Here is a 21091-nt window from a genome sequence, read left to right on the forward strand (position 1 = left end):
TGCATGGTAGAACTGAGCAACGGTGGTGGCTCGCATGCCCAGAGGAGACTCTGCGTGCCACACCTTTGCCATCCCAGTCCTAGGCCTTTCAAGGGGTTGCAAAGTCAACTAAATTCTGGAACTCAAATAAGGTACTGTATCTCCAAAACTCTTTGAGATCCACAATTTCTACATCTGTAAAGATCCCGAAATCAAAATGTTGCTTGTAACTGCTAGACCATTTACATTTCATGCCCACCCCCCAAAATCCTCAAATTCGATGAAAACTGATGAGTATGTTTCCTTTGATGAAAAGGAAGCCATGTATTAAAATTGCTAGTATTTAATGATTTAGAAACTGATTTCACAGTACTGTGTTTAGTAACATCTGTCTTACAAAGAGCTAAGGAAACAAAATACATTTCTTTTAAAAGATTATATTACAAAAATGTCAAGGTGCTTAGTCTAACAAATTCAGAAATCTTTTTTAAAAACTCATATTTATCTCCAGTCCAACAATGAAGGGAAAGAATACCATGGTTCCAAATATTGCTGGTGAATAGTGACATGAATAGCATCTTGAACAGCATCATGTAAGAATGTCCATTTTCATTCAAGAGGTCCTGAAATAACCAACTTTCTTAGTGAAGTTTCCATCCATATCTGAAACAATGGATTTTTCATATATGAGTGAAGATTTAGGATGAATGAGAAACACCCCCCCCCCCAGGAAAGTGCAGTCCTCTCCATCTTAAAATTCACATTTCATTCTACAATTAATAAGCATTACCAAAGTATGATTTTGATTAAAAATAAGCATTTCAGGAAAGCAAATACCAGAAGGCTTTACTGAAGCCTCATATTTAAGACACATCGCACAACTAACCAAATACTGTAAGTGTGAAATTTGGAATTATTTCAAAATCAGATTTTAAGTTATTGCTGCATGCTAGAGACATGCTTTACGTATTTCACATCGACTTATTTTGAAATAAAATTCTGAATTCTATAGGAAAGTGTTCTTCTATTAAGAAATCTGAGTGCTGTTTAAAAATTCTCAATATGGCATTGATCAGAAACCTATCATGATTTTTAGTTTAGCTATTGTTTAGACATTTTTTTTAAAAATCAGAACTTATATGACATTCAACTGATGCATAACTTGAACAATCCAGTTCCCTCCAAACCAGAATGTCACAAAGATATAGACATTGATATTTCCAGCTCCCCAGAGCAAGCCAAAAAAGGTTGCTAATGTGAATTCTCTAGCTGAGTTTAAGACTTATATTTGGCTCAAGAAGTATGGCTGGAGATTATAGGAGCGACAATAACTAGATATGTATTTCAAAGCTCACGTATAATTTAAGCATGTATATTTGCAAGATACGTTACTTAAAGCCAGGGATGTAAGGCTAACCTGTCAGAACTGACATTTGAAACTTTCCTGACTGTGATAGGAAGACAGTATTGGAATGACAATCCATAATTGCCAAACATAAGGCATTAATTGGCTGCAAACTCAGACGGACTTATCAGCTCACTGACACAGAATAAGGAAACAAGTATATAATACAACACAATACTGGGTGAATAAAGATTTGCCCATCTCCCCATTGATGGGGCAATTTTTTTTCTTTAAAAAATGTACTCTGCATATCAGAGCTTAGTGATGCAGCCGCATTTGAATAACTAGCAAGGTATACAGTACCACCAGCTTCGACAATCCAGGATTATTTTAATCCAAGTGGGTTAAACTGACCAACATCACAGATGAAAAAACGCCATGAAAGATGTTGCCAAAGTCCCTTAGCCCTCTCACAAATGTCCCTTCTACACCTGAAGGAAAAGAGGAGCATCTACACCGTATTTGTGCGGAGATGTCAAGAGCTGGAGAGTTATGCAAATACAGAATGCCGCCTTTTGAAGAAGTCACCAAGAAGGAACTCATGGGGGGAGTGGGGGGTGATAAAACAAGTGAAGAGTGAAAGGGGTGCTTTCTCAAGCAAGTTGAATCCTTTGGAGCCAGTAAGTTTGGAGACCCTTCTCTCTTCGCAAGGGAGCTTGGAATCAGCGAATCCTCAAGCTCAGCTTAGTGCTTTAAAGGTGAGTTCAGGAATAAAATCCTAAAAATCTAGGCTGTGCCCCAATTGGATCACCAGTGTCCTCTCCGGGGTTAAAATTGAAAAGTTAAGTGCAAGCAACCAGGGCTGCCTCAGGAAAAGGCACGTGGCAGAGCCTGCACTGCAGCTACTCTGTGGGCTCCGGTTCCATTTCACAAGCGGAGGTGCGGCAAAGCCTTTGTGACATCTCGAAAGAAGGGATGATTGAGAGCAGTCTTGGCCGAGATTCTCTTGTTGGGGTCATAATGCAGCATTAACTAAAGGGGAAAGAAGAAGAGTGCAAGTTTCATTAGTCAGTCTTACACACTGCAATAGTCTCAAAATGTTGGAAGTGATTGAGGTGGTTTACACTTCCCAACTCTCACTTCAACTTCCTTGCTCATGTTGTATGTGTTACAGTCTTAAGTCAATCTGTATAGTCTGGAGGACAGAAGGAAAAGGGGGGACATGATCGAAACATTTAAATATGTTAAAGGTTAAATAAGGTTCAGGAGGGAAGTGTTTTTAATAGGAAAGTGAACACAAGAACAAGGGGACACAATCTGAAGTTAGTTGGGGGAAAGATCAAAAGCAACGTGAGAAAATATTATTTTACTGAAAGAGTAGTAGATGCTTGGAACAAACTTCCAGCAGACGTGGTTGGTAAATCCACAGTAACTGAATTTAAACATGCCTGGGATAAACATAGATCCACTGTAAGATAAAATACAGGAAATATAAGGGCAGACTAGATGGACCATGAGGTCTTTTTCTGCCGTCAGTTTTCTATGTTTCTATGTTAATAAGAATCAGAATCTAGCGACTAAAAATGTGAATTTACAGTTTGTCCCCCTAAAGGAATGTGAGCAGAGAGTGACAACAGCCAGGGTCAAAACAGAGACCCAAACCATATTATTATTATTATTATTATTATTATTATTATTATTATTATTATTATTATTTATTAGATTTGTATGCCGCCCCTCTCCGCAGACTCAGGGCGGCTAACAACAGTGGTAAAACAACATGAACAATCCAATTAATAAAAACAACTAAAAAACCCTTATTATAAAAAACCAAGGCAGGTAGGTAAAACATGCACAGAGCTCACAAATTCTACACTGACATGATTCAATCTTGGCACTAAGCAGGGAGAAAGAACTCAATTTTAAAGCAGGACAGGAGGAGAAAATATGGAGGCAGAGCAAACTCTTCTTTTGATTTTAAAAATTACCAACATTATCTATAACACAAATCAATAAGGATGCTTTTGTTTTGGAATGAACACCATTGCCTGTGACTGTCAGATAGCAATAGCGCTTAGACTTATATACCGCTTTACAATCCTGATATACTGTCTGCATATTTCCCCCAAACAACCTGCTTCCTCATTTTACCCACCTTGGAAAGATGGAAGGCTGAGTCAACCTTGAGCCTGGTGAGATTTAAACTGCCGAATTGCAGGCAGCCAGCCGTAGTAGTCTTCAGTACCGCACCTAACCACTGAGCCACCACAGCTCAAGATTGACTCAGATGCTCCTTAAAGTACCTATACCTCTTCTTAGCTTAGTATGGTAACCACATGATAACCAGACGTGATAGTTTAGAATACTTTTCTCGCTACATAATACTCACTGCTAGAAGTTTTCTTCCTTCTTCATCCAGCGGCGGTACTACTTTGCTAAAGTCCTGCCGGGCCCATTTGGGAAAACTGGACTTATAATCGGGCATAGAGGTGACTCCTGGCCACACAGTCTCATCTGGGGTGCCCAGTGTGCGAAAGATGCGAAATAGCTGGTCAATTTCTGAATCCCCAGGGAAGAGTGCTCTGCGGGTTAACTATGTGGCAGAAAAACAAAATGTCAGAACCACAACATAATAGGCTTTGCTAGCTTAATTGTGTTGATGTAATGTTTCAACCCGTGTCCTTTTATTACTCTGTGATTTTTTGTTTCATCGGCTATTTGATATGGTTATAAAAAATAGTATGCATACGGCAGGATATAAAAAATGTAATTTTCATGGTGACCCTCCCCTATGGAGCTAAAAAAACCCTATATGAAGATACTTGGAGAAGAATTGTTGATACTGACCATCATTAAGATAGACAAAAGGAATCTGGCCCATTCCTTTTTTCCAATCATTCATCAGATAAAGAGCCTCAGCACATGCTCAATGTATGACCCGATTCTCCGTTCTTGAAGCACAAATTGCCCCTAGCAGGGAAGTAGTTCTTTCCAAAGCCCAATTCAGTCTTGAGAAGTCAACTGATCCTGTCAGCAGGCTTTAATTGAGTTGACCTACTCCTGTTTCCCACACACAAATGAATGAGTGTGTGTTTTTCAGCAATAAAGTTTCCTGAAGGAGCGATAACCTTTTTCAAACTTTTGAGTCTGCAGTGGCATAGTTACCTACGTTTGTACAATAATCTCGAGATCTGAACATCACAAGCCACATTTTCTGACTGCCTGTCAAGCATAATGCGTTGCTCCACCCCACTGTCATTTCCAAAATACGTACCATCTCTGCAAAGATGCATCCAAGGCTCCATATGTCCACTGCTGTCGAGTAGTATTTGCAGCCAAGGAGAATTTCTGGAGCTCGATACCAAAGAGTCACCACCTAGTGCGAAATATAGAACCCATAATGAATGTACGATTAAACTAAGCTATTCAGGAATGGACACTTTCATCTGGTTATCTGCATCACCAGCCCTATCCATAGTTCCCTCTAAGCTGAGCAGTGAGCAATCGCTCACTTAAAAATCATCATCAACTCAGAGTTTTCCAAACCTGCCCAGAAGCCGAGAGGGAAAGAGTGAGAGGGAAGGAGAGAGAGAGGAAGAGAGAGAAACAGATAGAAAAAAGAGAGGAAGGAAAAGAGAAAGAAAAAGAATGGGAGTAAGGAAGAGAGAAAGAAAATCAAAATCTAGTTTGAAACTAGCTCAACTATTTAAGTGGCATTTTGATATTGATAGAGTTGCCCTATTATGAGCTCACTGTTATAGACACACAGTACAGTATTTTATTTTGAAATTCTCTGAGGCAAAACAGGGTGGGTTTTTTATCTATCTATCTATCTATCTATCTATCTATCTATCTATCTATCTATCTATCTATCTATCATTTCTGTGCCGCCCAGTCCTGAAGGGACTGCCGCTCAGACACTATACTTTTCCGCCCACCCACCCCCAAAAATTAGAGGGAACACTGGCTATCCATCCATTTTTTGTAAACGCATCATATATTACGACCAAATTAATTCACATTAAGAGCCATTATATGGACTGGAGTCACTTTTCAATAGTTCAACATGTGATTCACATACAGAAGATGCTTTCAATTCTTGGTCCCTCCAGGGAAGAGTTCCTTTCAGAAGCTAAGTTAAAAAAGGGGGTGGGTGGGAGATTCGGGAGTTATTGTATCCTATTTACATACCACAGAGCTTAATGAACAGGAAAATGTTACCACATGACTTTATATAGTCACAAGAATATCCTTGGCATCATTTCCCAGATTACTTCTGATTACAAACTCAGAAATGATTTCTGAAATACTTTTTCCTTTCTCCCTTACCTACAAAGCAAATTAATTTAATCATTGTTGACACCAACTTTCATTTAAGTCTGATTCGACAAGTCCAAAATGTTCAACTACAGACCCCCAATTTTAAAACAGAGCACAAGTATTTTAAATGGTTATTAGCTGTGTAAGAAAGCTTAAAATGACCAAATTTTACCATACACCAGAAAACAAAAACCAGATAGCGCTTCTTAGGAGGGCAAACTGAGCCAAACGATCTCTGCTGTGAGGCCTCCAACTGCAACAATTGTCAAGCTTCCTAGTAAAAAATCCACAGCAAGCAACACTCCGAGGCATATCCATTCGTCAAACAATACTTTTATTTGGAATTACCATATTTTTCAGCGTATAAGAGACACCTTAGATTTTGGAGAGGAAAACAAAGAAAAGGAGCCTCTGCTCCCAGCAATTTGCCAAACAGCAAACAGCACAGATGATACACACTGTTTGCTGTGTATTTCCATGCATGTGTGCCTGACCCATAGAAATAGCAAAGAATTGGAGAAACGTACATTGTGGCAGTCTATTAATCCCAGAAAATTTTCTTAAATGTAATCACACCAACCATTGTTCACTCTAAGGTGCATGCCCGCGCGGGGAGCACACACCCAAAAATAACCCCTTGCGCACCCTTTTCCAAGGCCGCTCAAGGAGCCGGGAGTTGGAGGCGAGGAACGATGAAAGTGCGGAGGCGCCGCGCGCACTCCCCATCCCCCTGCCAGCCCGCGGGGGGGGGGGGGGCCCACCGGCAGTAGACATAGGTAGAAGGAAAGGGAGACGCGGCCACCCCCGTCTCCCCACGGTGCCTCCGGCCCCCTCACGCCCCTGGCCTCTCGCCGATGCCCCCCGCCCACCTGATCCTCTGTGAGAGGGGCGGGGCGGGCATTCCCGAAGCGCGTGGAGAAAACCCTCTTGCAGCCCCCTGGCTGGGAGTGCAGATGATGAGAAGCCGCAGCCGCCACCGCAGCCACCACCGTGGGAAAAGCCGCGCCCCAAGGCGAGAGGCGGAGGAGAAAGCCTGTTTCGCTTACAATTTGCTTCCTTGCAGCTAAAGCTGCACTTCGTTTCACTTTCAGCCTCAGTCAGCTGAATCAGGAAGTTGATAATGAGTTGCTTGGCTTAACAGGCTCTGTTCTATTAGCTGCAAGAAGGTAAATGGAAGGGAGCCAAAGGATTGGGGTAGCTGGGGCTATATTCAGTGTATAAGACAAACCCAGGTTTTCACCCTCTTTTGTGGGGGTAAAAGGGTGTGTCTTATACTCCGAAAAATACAGTTATAATGTTAGCACATATCTGGAGAAAACCGACTAAGGTTTCCCTTGGTTTTTCACCTAATTACAAGTAAACATTTTCCCACTTTCTCAAAACAATTACATAGTCCAATGACAGAATGAACAGGCAGCCAGCCGGCATCACTCTGCCTTCTCCCCACCAGATGTGAGAATGTCCTTGGTTCCTAAGAAAAAATACGTTGTTTTGGCTACATGTTTCCCTCCACCTCAATTCCCCCTTCCCTATCCCAGTTCCAGTGTGGCAACAGAGCATGGAAATGAGCCTTAGCAACAAAGATATATAATACAAAAAAGCCTCTACTCTGAGATCAATAGAGGGAAATCTGAAAGAAATAAATTCCCGAGCAGCGTGATATTAAAGAAATTGTTTTCCTAATGCTACTCAGCCTCAAGCCAACACATATTTCTACGTGTACACCTACAGCGAAAGCCAATAAAAAATTGGATTATAAAACAAAGCAATCCAGATTTTTCCATTCAAGGCACGAATAGACCAGGTTCATATATTCTGGATTCGATGGACTCAATGATAGTAGTAACAAATACACCACTGCATAACTTTAAAGGCCAGATCATATTATACAGTGTTCCCTCGATTTTCGCGGGTTCGAACTTCGCGGAAAGTCTATACCACGGTTTTTCAAAAATATTAATTAAAAAATACTTTGCGGGTTTTTTTTCCTATACCACGGTTTTTCCCACCCAATGACGTCATATGTCATCGCCAAACTTTCATCTGCCTTTAATAAATATTTTTTTTAATAAAGTTTAATAAATAAACATGGTGAGTAATAATCTGAATGGTTGCTAAGGGAATGGGAAATTGCAATTTAGGGGTTTAAAGTGTTAAGGGAAGGCTTGCGATATTGTTCATAGCCAAAAATAGTATATTTACTTCTGCATCTCTACTTCGCGGAAATTCAACTTCCGCGGGCTGTCTCGGAACGCATCCCCCGCGAAAAGCGAGGGAACACTGTATATTTTTTCTTTAATATTAGATTTCTATCACGGTTATATTGTTCTTATTGTTGTTGTGAGCCGCCCCAGGTCTTCGGAGAGGGGCGGCATACAAATCTAATAAATTTATTATTATTACAGTACTACTACTACTACTACTACTACTATCATCATCTGGAGAAGGTCTGCAAATGTTACCCCACCTTGATGGCACATAATCAATCATGTTTGATACAAAGTATAAAAGAGAGAAGGGCCAGTAACCATTATATTGTTATAATGTGAAAACCAGCTTTTTCCAACCAACCAATCAAACAGCCTACAGGTAGTCCTTAACTTATGACCATTCAAAGTTATGATGGTGCTTAACAAAATGGTGATTATGATCAGTTTCCTTCCATCCCAGAACCCTTGCAGTAATCACAATACTTGAGGAACACACAATCAATTTGCACTTAACAACTAGCAACAGCACCTCACAATTAAGTGATTGCCACTTGCCAAAAAAGTCAATGGTACAAAATGTTGCAAGTGGTTAGGGTAAGTCTCTCATCACTTATCCACCTCAGGTTTGCACAGGCCACTCATGCTCCCATTGCCACACCTGCCTTGCACACCTTCCCCAACCTGTGCCTTCCCTAAGCTTTACAACCACATTGTCAATCCAGTGCAGAAGTTGGTGATAAATCAACAGCTTGCCACACTATCTGTAGAAAGTCTGATGTTTGTGTGAACTTGGGAGGGGTGATTTCATGAGGGAGCAGATGCAGCCACAAAGCATTCTTTCGAGAAGTTCAAGGCTATCATATGTCCACCACCTGGGCGGAAGCGGAAGGAGTTGCCACGCGGGCACAACCTGAGCGGGTAATGTAACAAGTTTGTAAGGGGGGGGAGGCATGTGAACTTTCAACTGGGTGGGAAGCTCAGATTTGAGTTCAGAGGTGTGGGTGGCAGGATGGCTCTGGAAATAAATTGGAACTTTGAGGAATGGTTTGACTTGGACTCTGATTTAAATTTGGATGTTACCTGGAACTTGACATTTTAACCTGAATATCTCTTAAATTCTCCCACAGCTACTTAGAGATGGAAATTCTAGTTCCAATTATTATTATTATTATTATTATTATTATTATTATTAATTAGATTTGTATGCCGCCCCTCTCCGCAGACTCGGGGCGGCTCACAGCAACAATAAAACAATGTACAACAAATCTAATAATTTAAAAAACACTAAAAACCCCATTATTAAAAGCAAACATACACACAAACATACCATGCATAAACTGTATAGGCCCGGGGGAGATGTCTCAATTCCCCCATTCCTGATGGCAGAGGTAGGTTTTAAGGAATTTATGAAAGGCAAGGAGGGTGGGGGCAGTTCTGATCTCCGGGGGGAGCTGGTTCCAAAGGGTCGGGACCGCCACAGAGAAGGCTCTTCCCCTGGGTCCCGCCAAATGACATTGTTTAGTCGATGGGACCCGGAGAAGGCCAACTCCATGGGACCTAACCGGTCGCTGGTTGCTATTGTTGTAAGCAAAGGGCAATGTGTGTAATTCAGAGAATGCCAGTAGGGAAAAACCGAATGGCTCACCTCGTGCGTGTAGGTTCTCACTGGCACGCCAAATGCTCGTGCGAGCCCAAAGTCAGCTAGTTTTATTGCTCCTTCTGCATTGATGAGGAGGTTCTGAGGTTTCAGATCTCGATGGAGGACACGATGGGAATGGCAAAACGCAAGACCCTGCAGCAGCTGGTACAGGTAGCTCTAGGAAAAACATACAACATGCTTGAAATAAAATTAGGTTTCGTTACATGTGGGGCCTATTGGGCCAAACGAGCCAGTCCTGTCCTTACTGATAGGGGAGAATGTTGAAATGTAACATGGTATGATTATGGTTGGAATCTAATCTATCCCCTCTCTACTAAAACCTCGACTGACCACATCCATGAGATCCTTTAAGTCATTACAGATAATCCTCAACTTTTGACCACAATTGAACCCAAAATGTATGTCGTTAAATGAGAAATTTAGGTCTCAATCTCATGACTCTGGGACAGTGCAGCCGTCCTAATGCAAACAAGTTGTCGAGCTTCCAAATGTAAATCTCGTGACCATGGGGATGCTAAGTGTGAACAATGATTCTAAGTCACTTTTTTTCAGTGCTGTTGTAACTTTGAATGCTTACTAAACAAACTGTTATAAATTGAGGACTACCAGTATAGGCAGGGCCATTTGCTATAGAGTATAAGAGGGCTAAATGACAGAATATAAACAAACAAACCCAATGTAAGGAAATCAAATATGCTGTGGTCTTAATAGATTCAGCACTGAAAGATCACAATATTGAAAAGAACATGTTTACTTCAGTTCCTGTGTTGGAAGGGGACTGCAAACAATAGAAAAAGCAACTATTTTTGTAAGTTGAAGGCTGTAAGGCCTCCCTTGAGATCTGATTGGCTGTGGCCACTTTGGGGAAGCTAGGCAGATCCTTATCAAGGTACCTGGGGCAGTTCTATTGTCAGGCAAAAGGGCCATTGAGGAGGGCAGCATTGCCCATTGTAAAAGATAATGGATTGCTGAGGTCATCAACTGATGAATGGAGGTGGCAGATTTGTTTAGCTGATGGGGAAGCTTTGTTTTTTCCCTTGGTTTGATGAGATTACAAGGAGGTGTAGTCTGGGGCAGGGAAGATCAATTTAGATGTGATAGGATTAGAAAAAGAGATACTGGGTTTGACCCTGATCATATCCAAAAGACCTGAGGGGCATGTCTAATTGAACATTCTGTGTGCCACTTTATGTGAAGAACCCTAGGTCAGTTTGTCTGCTTTAAGGACAAACCAGGATCAGGTATATTACTGGGCTACTGCCTCCAGCCATTTGGTAACCCAAAGTAGAGGGTGTTGTGCTTTGATTTACGTTTTCAAAAAAATAAGAAAACACCTTGAACATTTAGCAGAACTATATATAAACTGCTCCAAAAATAAAGGGAACACTCAAATAACACACCCTAGATCTGAATGAATGAAATATTTTCATTGAATACTTTGTTCTGTACAAAGTTGAATGTGCACAACCGCATGTGAAATTGACAGTCAATCAGTGTTGCTTCCTAAGTGGACAGTTTGATTTCACAGAAGTTTGATTTACTTGGAGTTCTATTGTGTTGCTTAAGTGTTCCCTTTATTTTTTTGAGCAGTGTCATTTCATTTGGGTCTATATAAGATTGTAGTCAGCTCAAAGAGTATTTAGAAGTGAATGCAGTCTTACTGCACACATTGTTCATTAAGAGGTTCTGCATGATCTTCCATGTTTACATGCATGTCCACTGAAGACACAAAGCTCCCCTTAAAAGTCAACTCGGTTTGCAGCCCTTCTCCAATTCTTTAGTCAAGTAAAAAGAAATGTACCCAGTATACCTGTCAATCAAAACTAAGTTGTGTTGGGGTTTCTTTGCGTTCGTGCTCTGCAGGGCTCACCTTGATAAGAGGTAACTCTACACCACTGATGGAAGTAGAAGAATCCATGAATTTCTTTAGATCTTGATGTAAGAACTCAAAGACCAAATAGAGTTTGTTCTCAGTGTGGATCACATCCAATAATCTGGGGAATCAAGGAAGGGATAGGAAGCAAAAAACAAAAAATAAGCCTTGGATGTTGATGAGAATACCGCAAAAAAATATTTTTTAACAACTTCAATGCCATTACAAATTATATTTAAGTTGCCCATGTTTCCAAATTTAGCAGAAATAAAATCAGGAACATAGAAGTGCGTAGTAGATGCTTGGAACAAACTTCCAGCAGACATGGTTGGTAAGTCCACAGTAACTGAATTTAAATATGCCTGAGATAGGATACATATATCCATCCTAAGATAAAATACAGGAAATAACATAAGGGCAGACTAGATGGACCATGAGGTCTTTCTCTACTATCAATCTTCTATGTTTCTATGTGTGTAACTTCCAAAGTTACCTTTGAAGCAACTTTTCCCAGATCAGTTGCTGTCAGGCATTGGCCCTTAAAAATGCTTCCTCTCAATTTAACTGGAGAACTGAAAAGTGGCCGCTGTTTACCAACAATTTAGCTAGAAAACTGAACAGTGGTCACTGTTCATCAGCCACCGTAATTGTATAACAATTGCGGTGGTTGGTAAATGGCCTGAAGACCCACCAAAAATAGCATTCTATTTATTATTCTCCAGATCATCTCCTCCTGTTTTCCACATACTTACTTGACTATGTTGGGATGATTCAATTCCTTTAAGAGTGAAATCTCTCGGATGGCAGTACTGGGAACTCCTTCGGTCTCCCTTAAAGCAAAGAAAACAATCAAATTAAGGAGAGGGGATGAAACTAGAGTGAATTTAGCTAACTAAATTGACTGCTTGAGATGCTGAGATAAGACAACTAAGCACCAGACGTTGTAGATAAAAAGGATTGTGCATACTAGATGATTACTCAATACAAGTGGAATAATACATTAGTTATGCAAATTAAATAGGATATACTTGGACTTCCTTATTATCTTGTATTAATATTTGGTATATTTTACTTTGTATCCTCTAATGCAGTGGTCCCCAAACTACGGCCCGCGGGCCACATGCGGCCCACTGAGGCCATTTATCTGGCCCGCGGGTCTTTTCCAAGGCCACACTGGAAAAACAGTGAGAACGTCCCCCTCAATCTCATCTCACCCGAGGTAAAGCAAGGCTTGCCGAAAGCCGAGCTGGGCACAACACCCACACACCCGCCTCCTCCTCTTTGAGTTGCTAGTTCCCGTTTTCTGAATGGGGATTGAATGGGAGTCCGGGGTCAGAGGGTGGAGGCTTGTCGGGTGAGTCCTCCGCGGGGAGAGAATAGGGAGGGTGAAAGAGGGAAAAGAGAGAGAGAGAAGTGGAGAGAAAGAAAGAAAGAAAAGGGAAAGAGAAGGGAAGAAGAGCGAGGGAAAGAAGTGGAGAGGAAGGAAGGAGAGAAAGAGAGGGAGAGACAAAGGGAGGCAGGGAGGAAGATAGCAAGAGAGAGAGTGAGAAAGACAGAGCAAGAGATAGAATGAAAGCGAGAGAGAGAGAGAGAAAGAAAGAATGTGCAGTGTGCATAGGAATCTGTTCACAGGTTTTTTTTATAGTCCGGCCCTCCAACAGTCCGAGGGACAGTGAATTGGCCCCCTGTGTAAAAAGTTTGGGGACCCCTGCTCTAATGTCTGGGTTCACTCATCAAACTGGCCTTCTAATCTAGCTATCAGCTTTATAGAGACAAGAGCTGGGAAACACAAATATTTCCCAAATACTGTGAAGAAAATATGAAGGGGTAGGAAGGAAATGAAGAACATGTATACCACTGTTAGCTTCTAGTAGATTAAAAAAGGGGAGATATTTAATAAGTGAAGCCACCACTCACGATTTTGATTACGCCCAAACAAAACAAAGAGAAAAGCACTTATTCAAGACCTAGCATTATGAATCCAAAATATTAGGTGAGTATTCCCCAGCACACAGAAGAGACACCTAGGATATTTTTAAGTGCGGGTCACATAAGATTCCCTTGCTGTCAGCAGCATCCTTGTAACTTGAAACATGGAAGAACGTTTTTTAATTCACCTTTGCTCCAATCTCAACCGGCCCTGCCATGAAGCAATTATAACAATTACAGAACTTGTAAAGCAAGCTGCCTAGCGATTCCAGCTCCACCGTCCCTCTTTCTGGAGAGTTCTCTCGGCCCAGCCCGGGGGAAGCCTCATCTTGCATACGATCCACATTTCGCCAGCTACCTACGTGGCGAAAGAGCTCGCTTCTCTGCTCGGGGCTAAAGGAGCGCTTGCACTTTGCAGGCAGGTAAAATTACCTCCTTATTAAAAAGCGAGATATAAATAGGAGCCACGGAGGCGACCAGATGTTGCATGGCTCCCTCTCGTCTCTGGATAAAACTTTCGGGAAAGATTTGGATGCAGATCAAGAACCAAGGAAAGCATAACAACTTCCCTCCTCTGAACCAACCAATCTATATAGCTGGGGTGGTGGTGGTCTCCCAAACCAGGGGGCTCCAACCTTAGCAACTTTAAGACATGGACTTCAACTCCTAGAGTTCCTCAGCCAGCTTTGCTTTGCCCAGCTTTGCTGGCTGAGGAATTCTGGGAGTTGAAGTCCTCAAGTCTTAAAGTTGCCAAGATTGCAGACCCCTGTCCCAAAACATGGCCATTTTCTTCAACTCTCAGAATTTTGCCATTTTTGTGCCAATATTGTGGAGATCCCTGATCTAAGCCCCCCTTAATGACAAGACTACTTTGCTTATGTCTTATATTCTTTGTCCTTGGGAGGGATGTGTTTGCGTGTATGTGTGATGATGTGGATGGATTGGATAGAGTGAAGCGGTTGGAGTGTCTGAACCGGGGAAGAATGAGGGAACCGGGGGCAAGAAATGGAGCCCCTCTGCTGAGTGTGCAAACAGAAGCAGATGGGGGCTCGGTCATGACCCCCCCCCCCTGTTTGGTACGAGTGGGAGGTTTTGCCTGCAGGGGACGGGGGGCATGGGGTGGTGGAGAGTACCTCTGTGGAGTTAGAGAGCCCGGATATTGCGTTATAACTGGGAGAGGTTATGATGTTGAATGAATGGTAATGGAAGTTTTTAAAGTAAATTTTTAAGGATTGTTTTTATGCATTAATTGGATTTATTTTACTACTGTCTCTTTATATATATTGTGGTCTGCCCCGAGTCCTCGGAGAGGGGCGGCATTCAAATCCAATTAAATAAATAAATAAATAAATACAAGGTTGGCTCCAAGCTTTAGTTAACACATCTTTGAGAGACGATTCCTTTCCACAGCTGTTAAAGGAAGAAGCTGTGCGACCCCTTCTCAAGAAGCCTTCCCTGGACCTAGCTGAATTAAAGAACTTTTGTCCAGTCTCCAACCTACTCTTTGTAGGAAAGGTCATTGAGAAAGTGGTGGCACTCCAACTCCTATGGTTATTGGATGAAATGGATTATCAGGACTCCTTTCAATCTGGCTACAGGCCTGGCTACAACACGGAAACTGCTTTGGTTACACCAATGGATGATCTCCGGCGAGCCCAAGATGAGGGTCATTCCTCAGTCTTGGTACTACCTGACCTCTCAGTTGCTTTTGATACCATTGACCATGGTATCCTTCTGGGATAACTAAGAGAGTTGAGTTAGGAGTCACCGTATTACAGTGGTTCTATCTCTCTGTTGATCACAGTCGGTGTTAGTAGTAGGACAGAGATCGACTCCTGGACCCCTCATCTGTGGAGTGCCTCAGGTCCTCTCCCCCCTCCTATTTAATCTCTACATGAAACCACTGGGTTGAGGTCATCCGATGATTCGGGTTGAGGTATCAGCAATATGCGGATGATACCCAGTTACATAGCTCCATTTCAGTGAAGAAGTGGATGCGATGTGCCAGTGCTTGCAAGCTGTGAGGGTCTGGATGGGAGGCAACAGGCTCAGATTCAACCCAGACAAGACCGAGTGGCTGTGGATATTGCCTCTTAAAAACTATGTCAACTGTTTATGCTTAGCTTTTGGGGAGCATTTGCCCCCCTCAGAATGAATTCGAAATTTGGGTGTCCTCCTAGCCTCACAGCTAAAACTAGACCAACATTCTTGACAGACCTTTGCTCAAGTGTGTCTTGTGCACCAACTATGATCCTACTTGGATCAAGAGGCACTCCTCACAGTCAATCATGCCCTTGTCACCTCACGGTTAGATTATTGCAATGCACCCTACATGGGGCTACCCTTGAAGAGTGCTCGGAGACTACAATTGGCCCAGAATGCAGCTGCGTGAGCTGTCGAGGGTGCACCTAGGTACACCCACATTACACCAATTCTCTACGAGTTGCACTGGCTCCCTATTGGTCTTCGGGTGAAATTCAAGATGTTGGTCATTACCTTTAAAGCCCTACATGGCTTAAGGCCAGGTTACCTCCGAGACCGCTTTCTGCCACACAACTCCCAGCGACTGGTGAGATCCCACAGGGTTGGTCTCCTTCAGAGCCTGTCAACTAAACATTGTTAGCTGGCTGGCCCATGGAGGAGGGCCTTCTCTATGGCTGCCCCAGTTCTCTGGAACCAATTACCTCCAGAGGTCAGGACTGCCCCCACCATATTGGCTTTCCAAAAAGCTGTTAAGACCTGGCTTTTCTGACAGGCCGGGGGCCATTGATCACACAGTTGTAATCGGCAAGATCTGGCTTTGGAATGATATGTCGCCCAAGTCCTCGGAGAGGAATGACATATAAATCCAATCAACCAATCAAAATAAATAAATAAATGGGTTTAAATTGTTTTAATGCTAAATATGTTTTTAATATTTTATTCTGCTGTTAAGCCCCCCAGAGTCCTTTGGGAGTTTGGAGACATGTAAGTATGTATGTATGTATGTATGTATGTATGTATGTATGTATGTATGTATGTATAATATAATATAATAGGCTGGTTGCAAGATCCATATCCAAAGCTATTTTTTTCCTAACCCATACATTTTGTTTTCTTGTTTTAATGTTTTGGATATTTTATTCTGCTGACAAGTCACCTAGAATCCTTTGGGAGTTGGGCGACATATAAATTTAATAAAATAAAATAAAGATAAGGCTGGCTGGGGAATTCTGGGAGTTGAAGTCTGCCAGGCTTAAAGTTGCCACGGTTGGAGACCCCTGATCTAGAGGCATCCTTAATGGTGAAGGAGGAGGAAGAGCAGCCCCATTACGTGTCTCCCATTTTTATTTATTTCTATTTTTTCCTCCCGCACCCTTTGCTCCTCCTCGACCACTGCCCCAAAGCTAGGGGCTCGCTTCTAAATAAAATAAAATAAAAGGCTGCGGGGCGGCGATTTTTCCCTTTAAGCGGGAGACACGATCCCTCTTCCTGACGCGTGTATTTCATTCATTCGTGTGCGTGTGAAAGGGGGGGTGTCTTTCCAACTCACGTGTCCAGGCGGATTTTTTTCAGCGCCACCACCTCGCCGGTGACTTTGTTCTTGGCTTTATAGACTACGCCGTAGGTGCCTTCCCCGATCTTCTCCACTTTCTGGAAGTTCTCCATCGGAGGAGAGGCGGGCTGGGCAGGGATCCCAGCTTTGCTCCCCTCCCCAAGACTCCTCACCGGTGCTCGGAAGGGAGAGGCGCGAGGGGATTGGCGGTCCGCAAGAGAGAGATCTCCGGGCCCGCTCGCGGTCGGGAGGGACTCAAACACTCGCGCCTCGACGATCGACCCGCGCCGGTGTTTTCTTCTGCTCGGCGGTTGAGCGACGGCCGCTGCTTCTTCTTCTTCTGCCTTCGCTCGCTTTTTTTTTTTTCCCGCGCGCGACGCTGAACTTCAAACAATGCTAACGATTCCAGTTTCTCGCCCCGCCCCCTTCCCTACCCCTACCCCGCCTCCTTTCCTCTGGCTTCCCGCGTTCCATTCGCTCCGCCCTTCCTGCCACCCGATTGGCTGCGTGGTTAGAACGAAAAGCACGTTGGGCGGCGGAAGAGAGAGAGAAAGAGAAGAGGGTGAGTTTTTTTCTTAAAGGGCCAGAGCCGTCTTTCTCGAAAAGGAAACTTTTCGTAGGCAGGGATCGGAGGAGCTTCGGGTTGAATTGGAGTCGATTTGAAACAAAGGCAAAAAAAAGACTCTTCAGTACGTAATAACATACTGAGTACACAATAATATGTACATAGTGTTGCTTGTATCGTAAGATTTTTATTAATATCGATTGTTTCTTCATTGCTTATTTGATTCCTATGACACTCATTAAGTGTTGTACCTCATGATTCTTGACAAATGTATCTTTTCCTTTTATGTACACTGAGAGCATATGCACCAAGACAAATTCCTTGTGTGTCCAATCACACTTGGCCAATAAAGAATTCTATTCTATAGTACAGTGTTTCCCAACCATGGCCACTTGAAGATATTTGGACTTCAACTCCCAGAATTCCCCAGCCAGAGAATGCTGACTGGGGAATTCCGGGATCTGAAGTCCAGATATCTTCAAATTGCCAAGGTTGGGAAACACTACTACATTGTAAGGGACCCAAGCAACAGATCCCTCATCTCAATGCAACATTTGTAAGGGGCGAGCATAAGCGCACCATTGTGTCTACCGCCACTGTCCTACTGTCCTAATTTACCTGCACTTACTTTGCTAATTTTTATTTATTTATTTATTTTGTCAGACAAGTATAGGATTGTAATTTGTATAAGCAATACATAAGTAGTAAATAATGATAAAAGAAGACAATAGGACAGTAGGATATAATGTTTATGTATATATACAAATACTGTACCTTCTATCTTGTACATGACTGACAAAATAAATAAATAAAATAAACAAACTTATCTGAAATACACTGCTCAAAAAATAAATAAAGGGAACACTTAAATAACACAATATAACTCCAAATAAATCAAACTACTGTGAAATCAATCTGTCCACTTAGGAAGCAACACAGATTGACAATCAATTTCACATGCTGTTTGTGCACATTCAACTTTGTACAGAACAAAGTATTCAATGAGAATCTTTCATTCATTCAGATCTAGGATGTGTTCTTTGAGCGTTCCCTTTATTTTTTTTAGCAGTATAGTAAAGGTTCTCCTTCTTGCTCAGAAGGCTGGACAAGAAGACCTCCAAAGTCATTTCCTTCCAGCTCTATTATATTCTAAATATTGACACAGGAGTCTCCAACCCTGGCAACTTTGAGACTTATGGACTTCAACTCCCTCACCTTTGCTGGCTGAGGAATTCTAGGAGTTGACATCCACAAGTCTTAAAAGTTGCCAAGGTTGGAGACCCCTGTATTAACACAAAGGAAGAAATCAGCTGAGCATGGGAGTTTGCACAGAGTTCTGCACACTTTGAAGATCACTATATAAATGGTTGTGGAAACCATGGCATCTGTGAACCCCCCACTTAGATGACCTCCCTCCAACCTGAACATGAAGTAGATATTGACTTTTAATAATTAAATATAGCCAAAATCTTAACTTTATCTCCAACGTTTAGTCTTTAAAATATGGTCATGTAATTAAATTTAAATATTTAAATGCTTACCAACTGGCTTACCAACTTATCAAGTCTTCAGAGAAGGGTGGTATACAAGTCTAAATAATAATAATAATAATAATAATAATAATAATAATAATAATAATAATAATAATGTATTTATGAAGATTACATTGTCCCAGGGTCATGTTTTGCAACCTGACAAGCAAAGTTGATGGGGAAGCTAGATTCACTTAACAACTGTGTTACAAACTTATCAACTGCAATGATTCATTTAAAACAATTGTGACAAGAAAAGTTATAAAATGGGATAAAACTCAATTAACGATTGTCTCCTTGGCAACAGAAATTTTGGGCTCGGTAAGTCAAATACCTGAAAGCCCATACACTAGATTGAGAACTGCTGTTTGATGAGTACAGAATTAGAACTTGGATCCAAGAAATTGCCCTAATCAATACAGACTCATTGTTGTCTTTTTTTAAAAAAAAATCTTTATTAAGTTTCTACGTATAAAAATAGAAAGGAAAGGAAAGCAATTTAAACAAAGAAAAAGAAGGGGGGGGAACAAGATAGACAGACAAATGAACATATAAACTTAAACAACATGTAAAACGTATTCCGTTTCAGTGGTATTCTATATATATATACATAGATACCAGTAGTTATTTGCTTATCTTCAGTTAATATTTTCTTTCACTACATACATACATTTGTCATATAGAAAACATAATTTGTCAGCCATATTGTTGACTATCACTATCAAGCGACCTAATATTAGGTATTTGTATCTAGTGTGTGGAATTGTGTTTCTTTTCTTTAGTTTTGTATTATGTTGTGTTCATTTTGGATATTTCTGAGGAACATACGGATTCGTTTTTAGGGGTTTTGTGTTCCATCGATTTACGGTGCAATGTTTCTATATTTTCATTTTATTTGGGTATGAATGGAAGGAGTGTCTAGTTTTGCTTTTCCTTTAAATTTTTAATGTATTTTTTCTGTTTGAGCCATTTGTACCAATTTTCTCATATTTTGTAGAAGTCAGATTTATCTTTTTCCTATAATTCCAAAGTCATTTTGGTCATTTCTGCACACTCAAGGACCTTAATTACGAAGCTTAAAGTTGTAGGGGCTGTTTCTGTTTTTATGGCTTGTGTTTGTGTGTGTTTGAACAATGAAAGCATTTTTAGAATTTTCTTGTATTTGAACAATTCCTGAAGATTGTTTTTAAAATTAAATTCTCCCTCACTCCGTCACATTGGTTAAATTGTCTGTTCCTCCTTCTTCCATGTTACAGATATTTTCTGGATATAAATGAATTTATACAATGTTGTATAAATGAAATCAGGTGCATAATGTGCAGAAAAGTCTGTTCAACGTACACTTTTCCATTAAATCAAATTATTCTGGGATAGTTATTAATGACCGTGGAACCTACTTGCCTACGCAAAGTATATTTAATTTTCTTTAAACCAGATGACGAGCTTAAAAAGATCTCAGCAGACATTTGAAAACCATCGGAATTGACAAAATCTCCATCTGTCAACTGCAAAAGGCCACTTTACTGGGGTCGGCACACATAATTTGGCACCACATCACGCAGTACTAGGTGTTTGGGAAGCTCCCGACTGGTGATGAAATACGAAATCCAGCATAGTGATCTCGTTTGCTGTGTTGTATGATGATGATGATGATTGTTATTAATATTATGATTATTACTATTATTATTATTTATTAGATTTGTATGCCGCCCTTCTCCAAAAACTCAGGGCTCACAATAATACAGGATTAAGGTTCAAAACTTTCTGTTAACAAGCCAACTTTATATTTTTTCTTTTTGCTCTGCACAATCTAAATCCTTCCAGCAGCACTAGGGGTTTTGATCTTTCATCACTCCTTGGTATTTAAAAGAAGTCTTCAAAGTTTTCATCAATCTACTTTGTAAATGTCATAAAGAAGCATCATCCATGATTTTTTTGTAGCAGCTATTCCTTTTCCAGTCCCTTTTCTTGATTTATCTTTTGTATTCCTAGTTTGGTAAATTCAATTTTGCTGTCTTCCATGCCTTCAAACACTATAATGACTGTGTCAAGTAAAGGTGGTTTTTTTTAATCTTCTCATCATCTTCTAAAAGTTTACCATTAAAATCCGTATCCTTTCTGGGATGATGAAATTATTAACATT

At 41.2% G+C, this 21091-nt stretch overlaps 1 protein-coding gene across 1 annotated transcript; it reads right to left on the bottom strand.

Moving 5' to 3' along the window:
* Nucleotides 1-306: 306 nt before the first annotated feature.
* On the bottom strand, nt 307-17308 carry CDK2 (cyclin dependent kinase 2). Its single transcript, XM_070740387.1, has 7 exons — nt 16849-17308; nt 12140-12217; nt 11385-11508; nt 9500-9670; nt 4599-4700; nt 3714-3917; nt 307-2356 (listed from the first exon to the last, which is right to left on the bottom strand). Exons 1-7 carry the CDS (start codon nt 16962-16964, stop codon nt 2252-2254), a joined length of 900 nt encoding a protein of 299 aa, XP_070596488.1. The 5' UTR covers nt 16965-17308; the 3' UTR covers nt 307-2251.
* Between the last annotated feature and the right edge of the window lie 3783 nt (nt 17309-21091).

This window comes from Erythrolamprus reginae, chromosome 2 (genome assembly GCF_031021105.1).
Source record: "Erythrolamprus reginae isolate rEryReg1 chromosome 2, rEryReg1.hap1, whole genome shotgun sequence".
Lineage (NCBI taxonomy): Eukaryota > Metazoa > Chordata > Lepidosauria > Squamata > Dipsadidae > Erythrolamprus > Erythrolamprus reginae.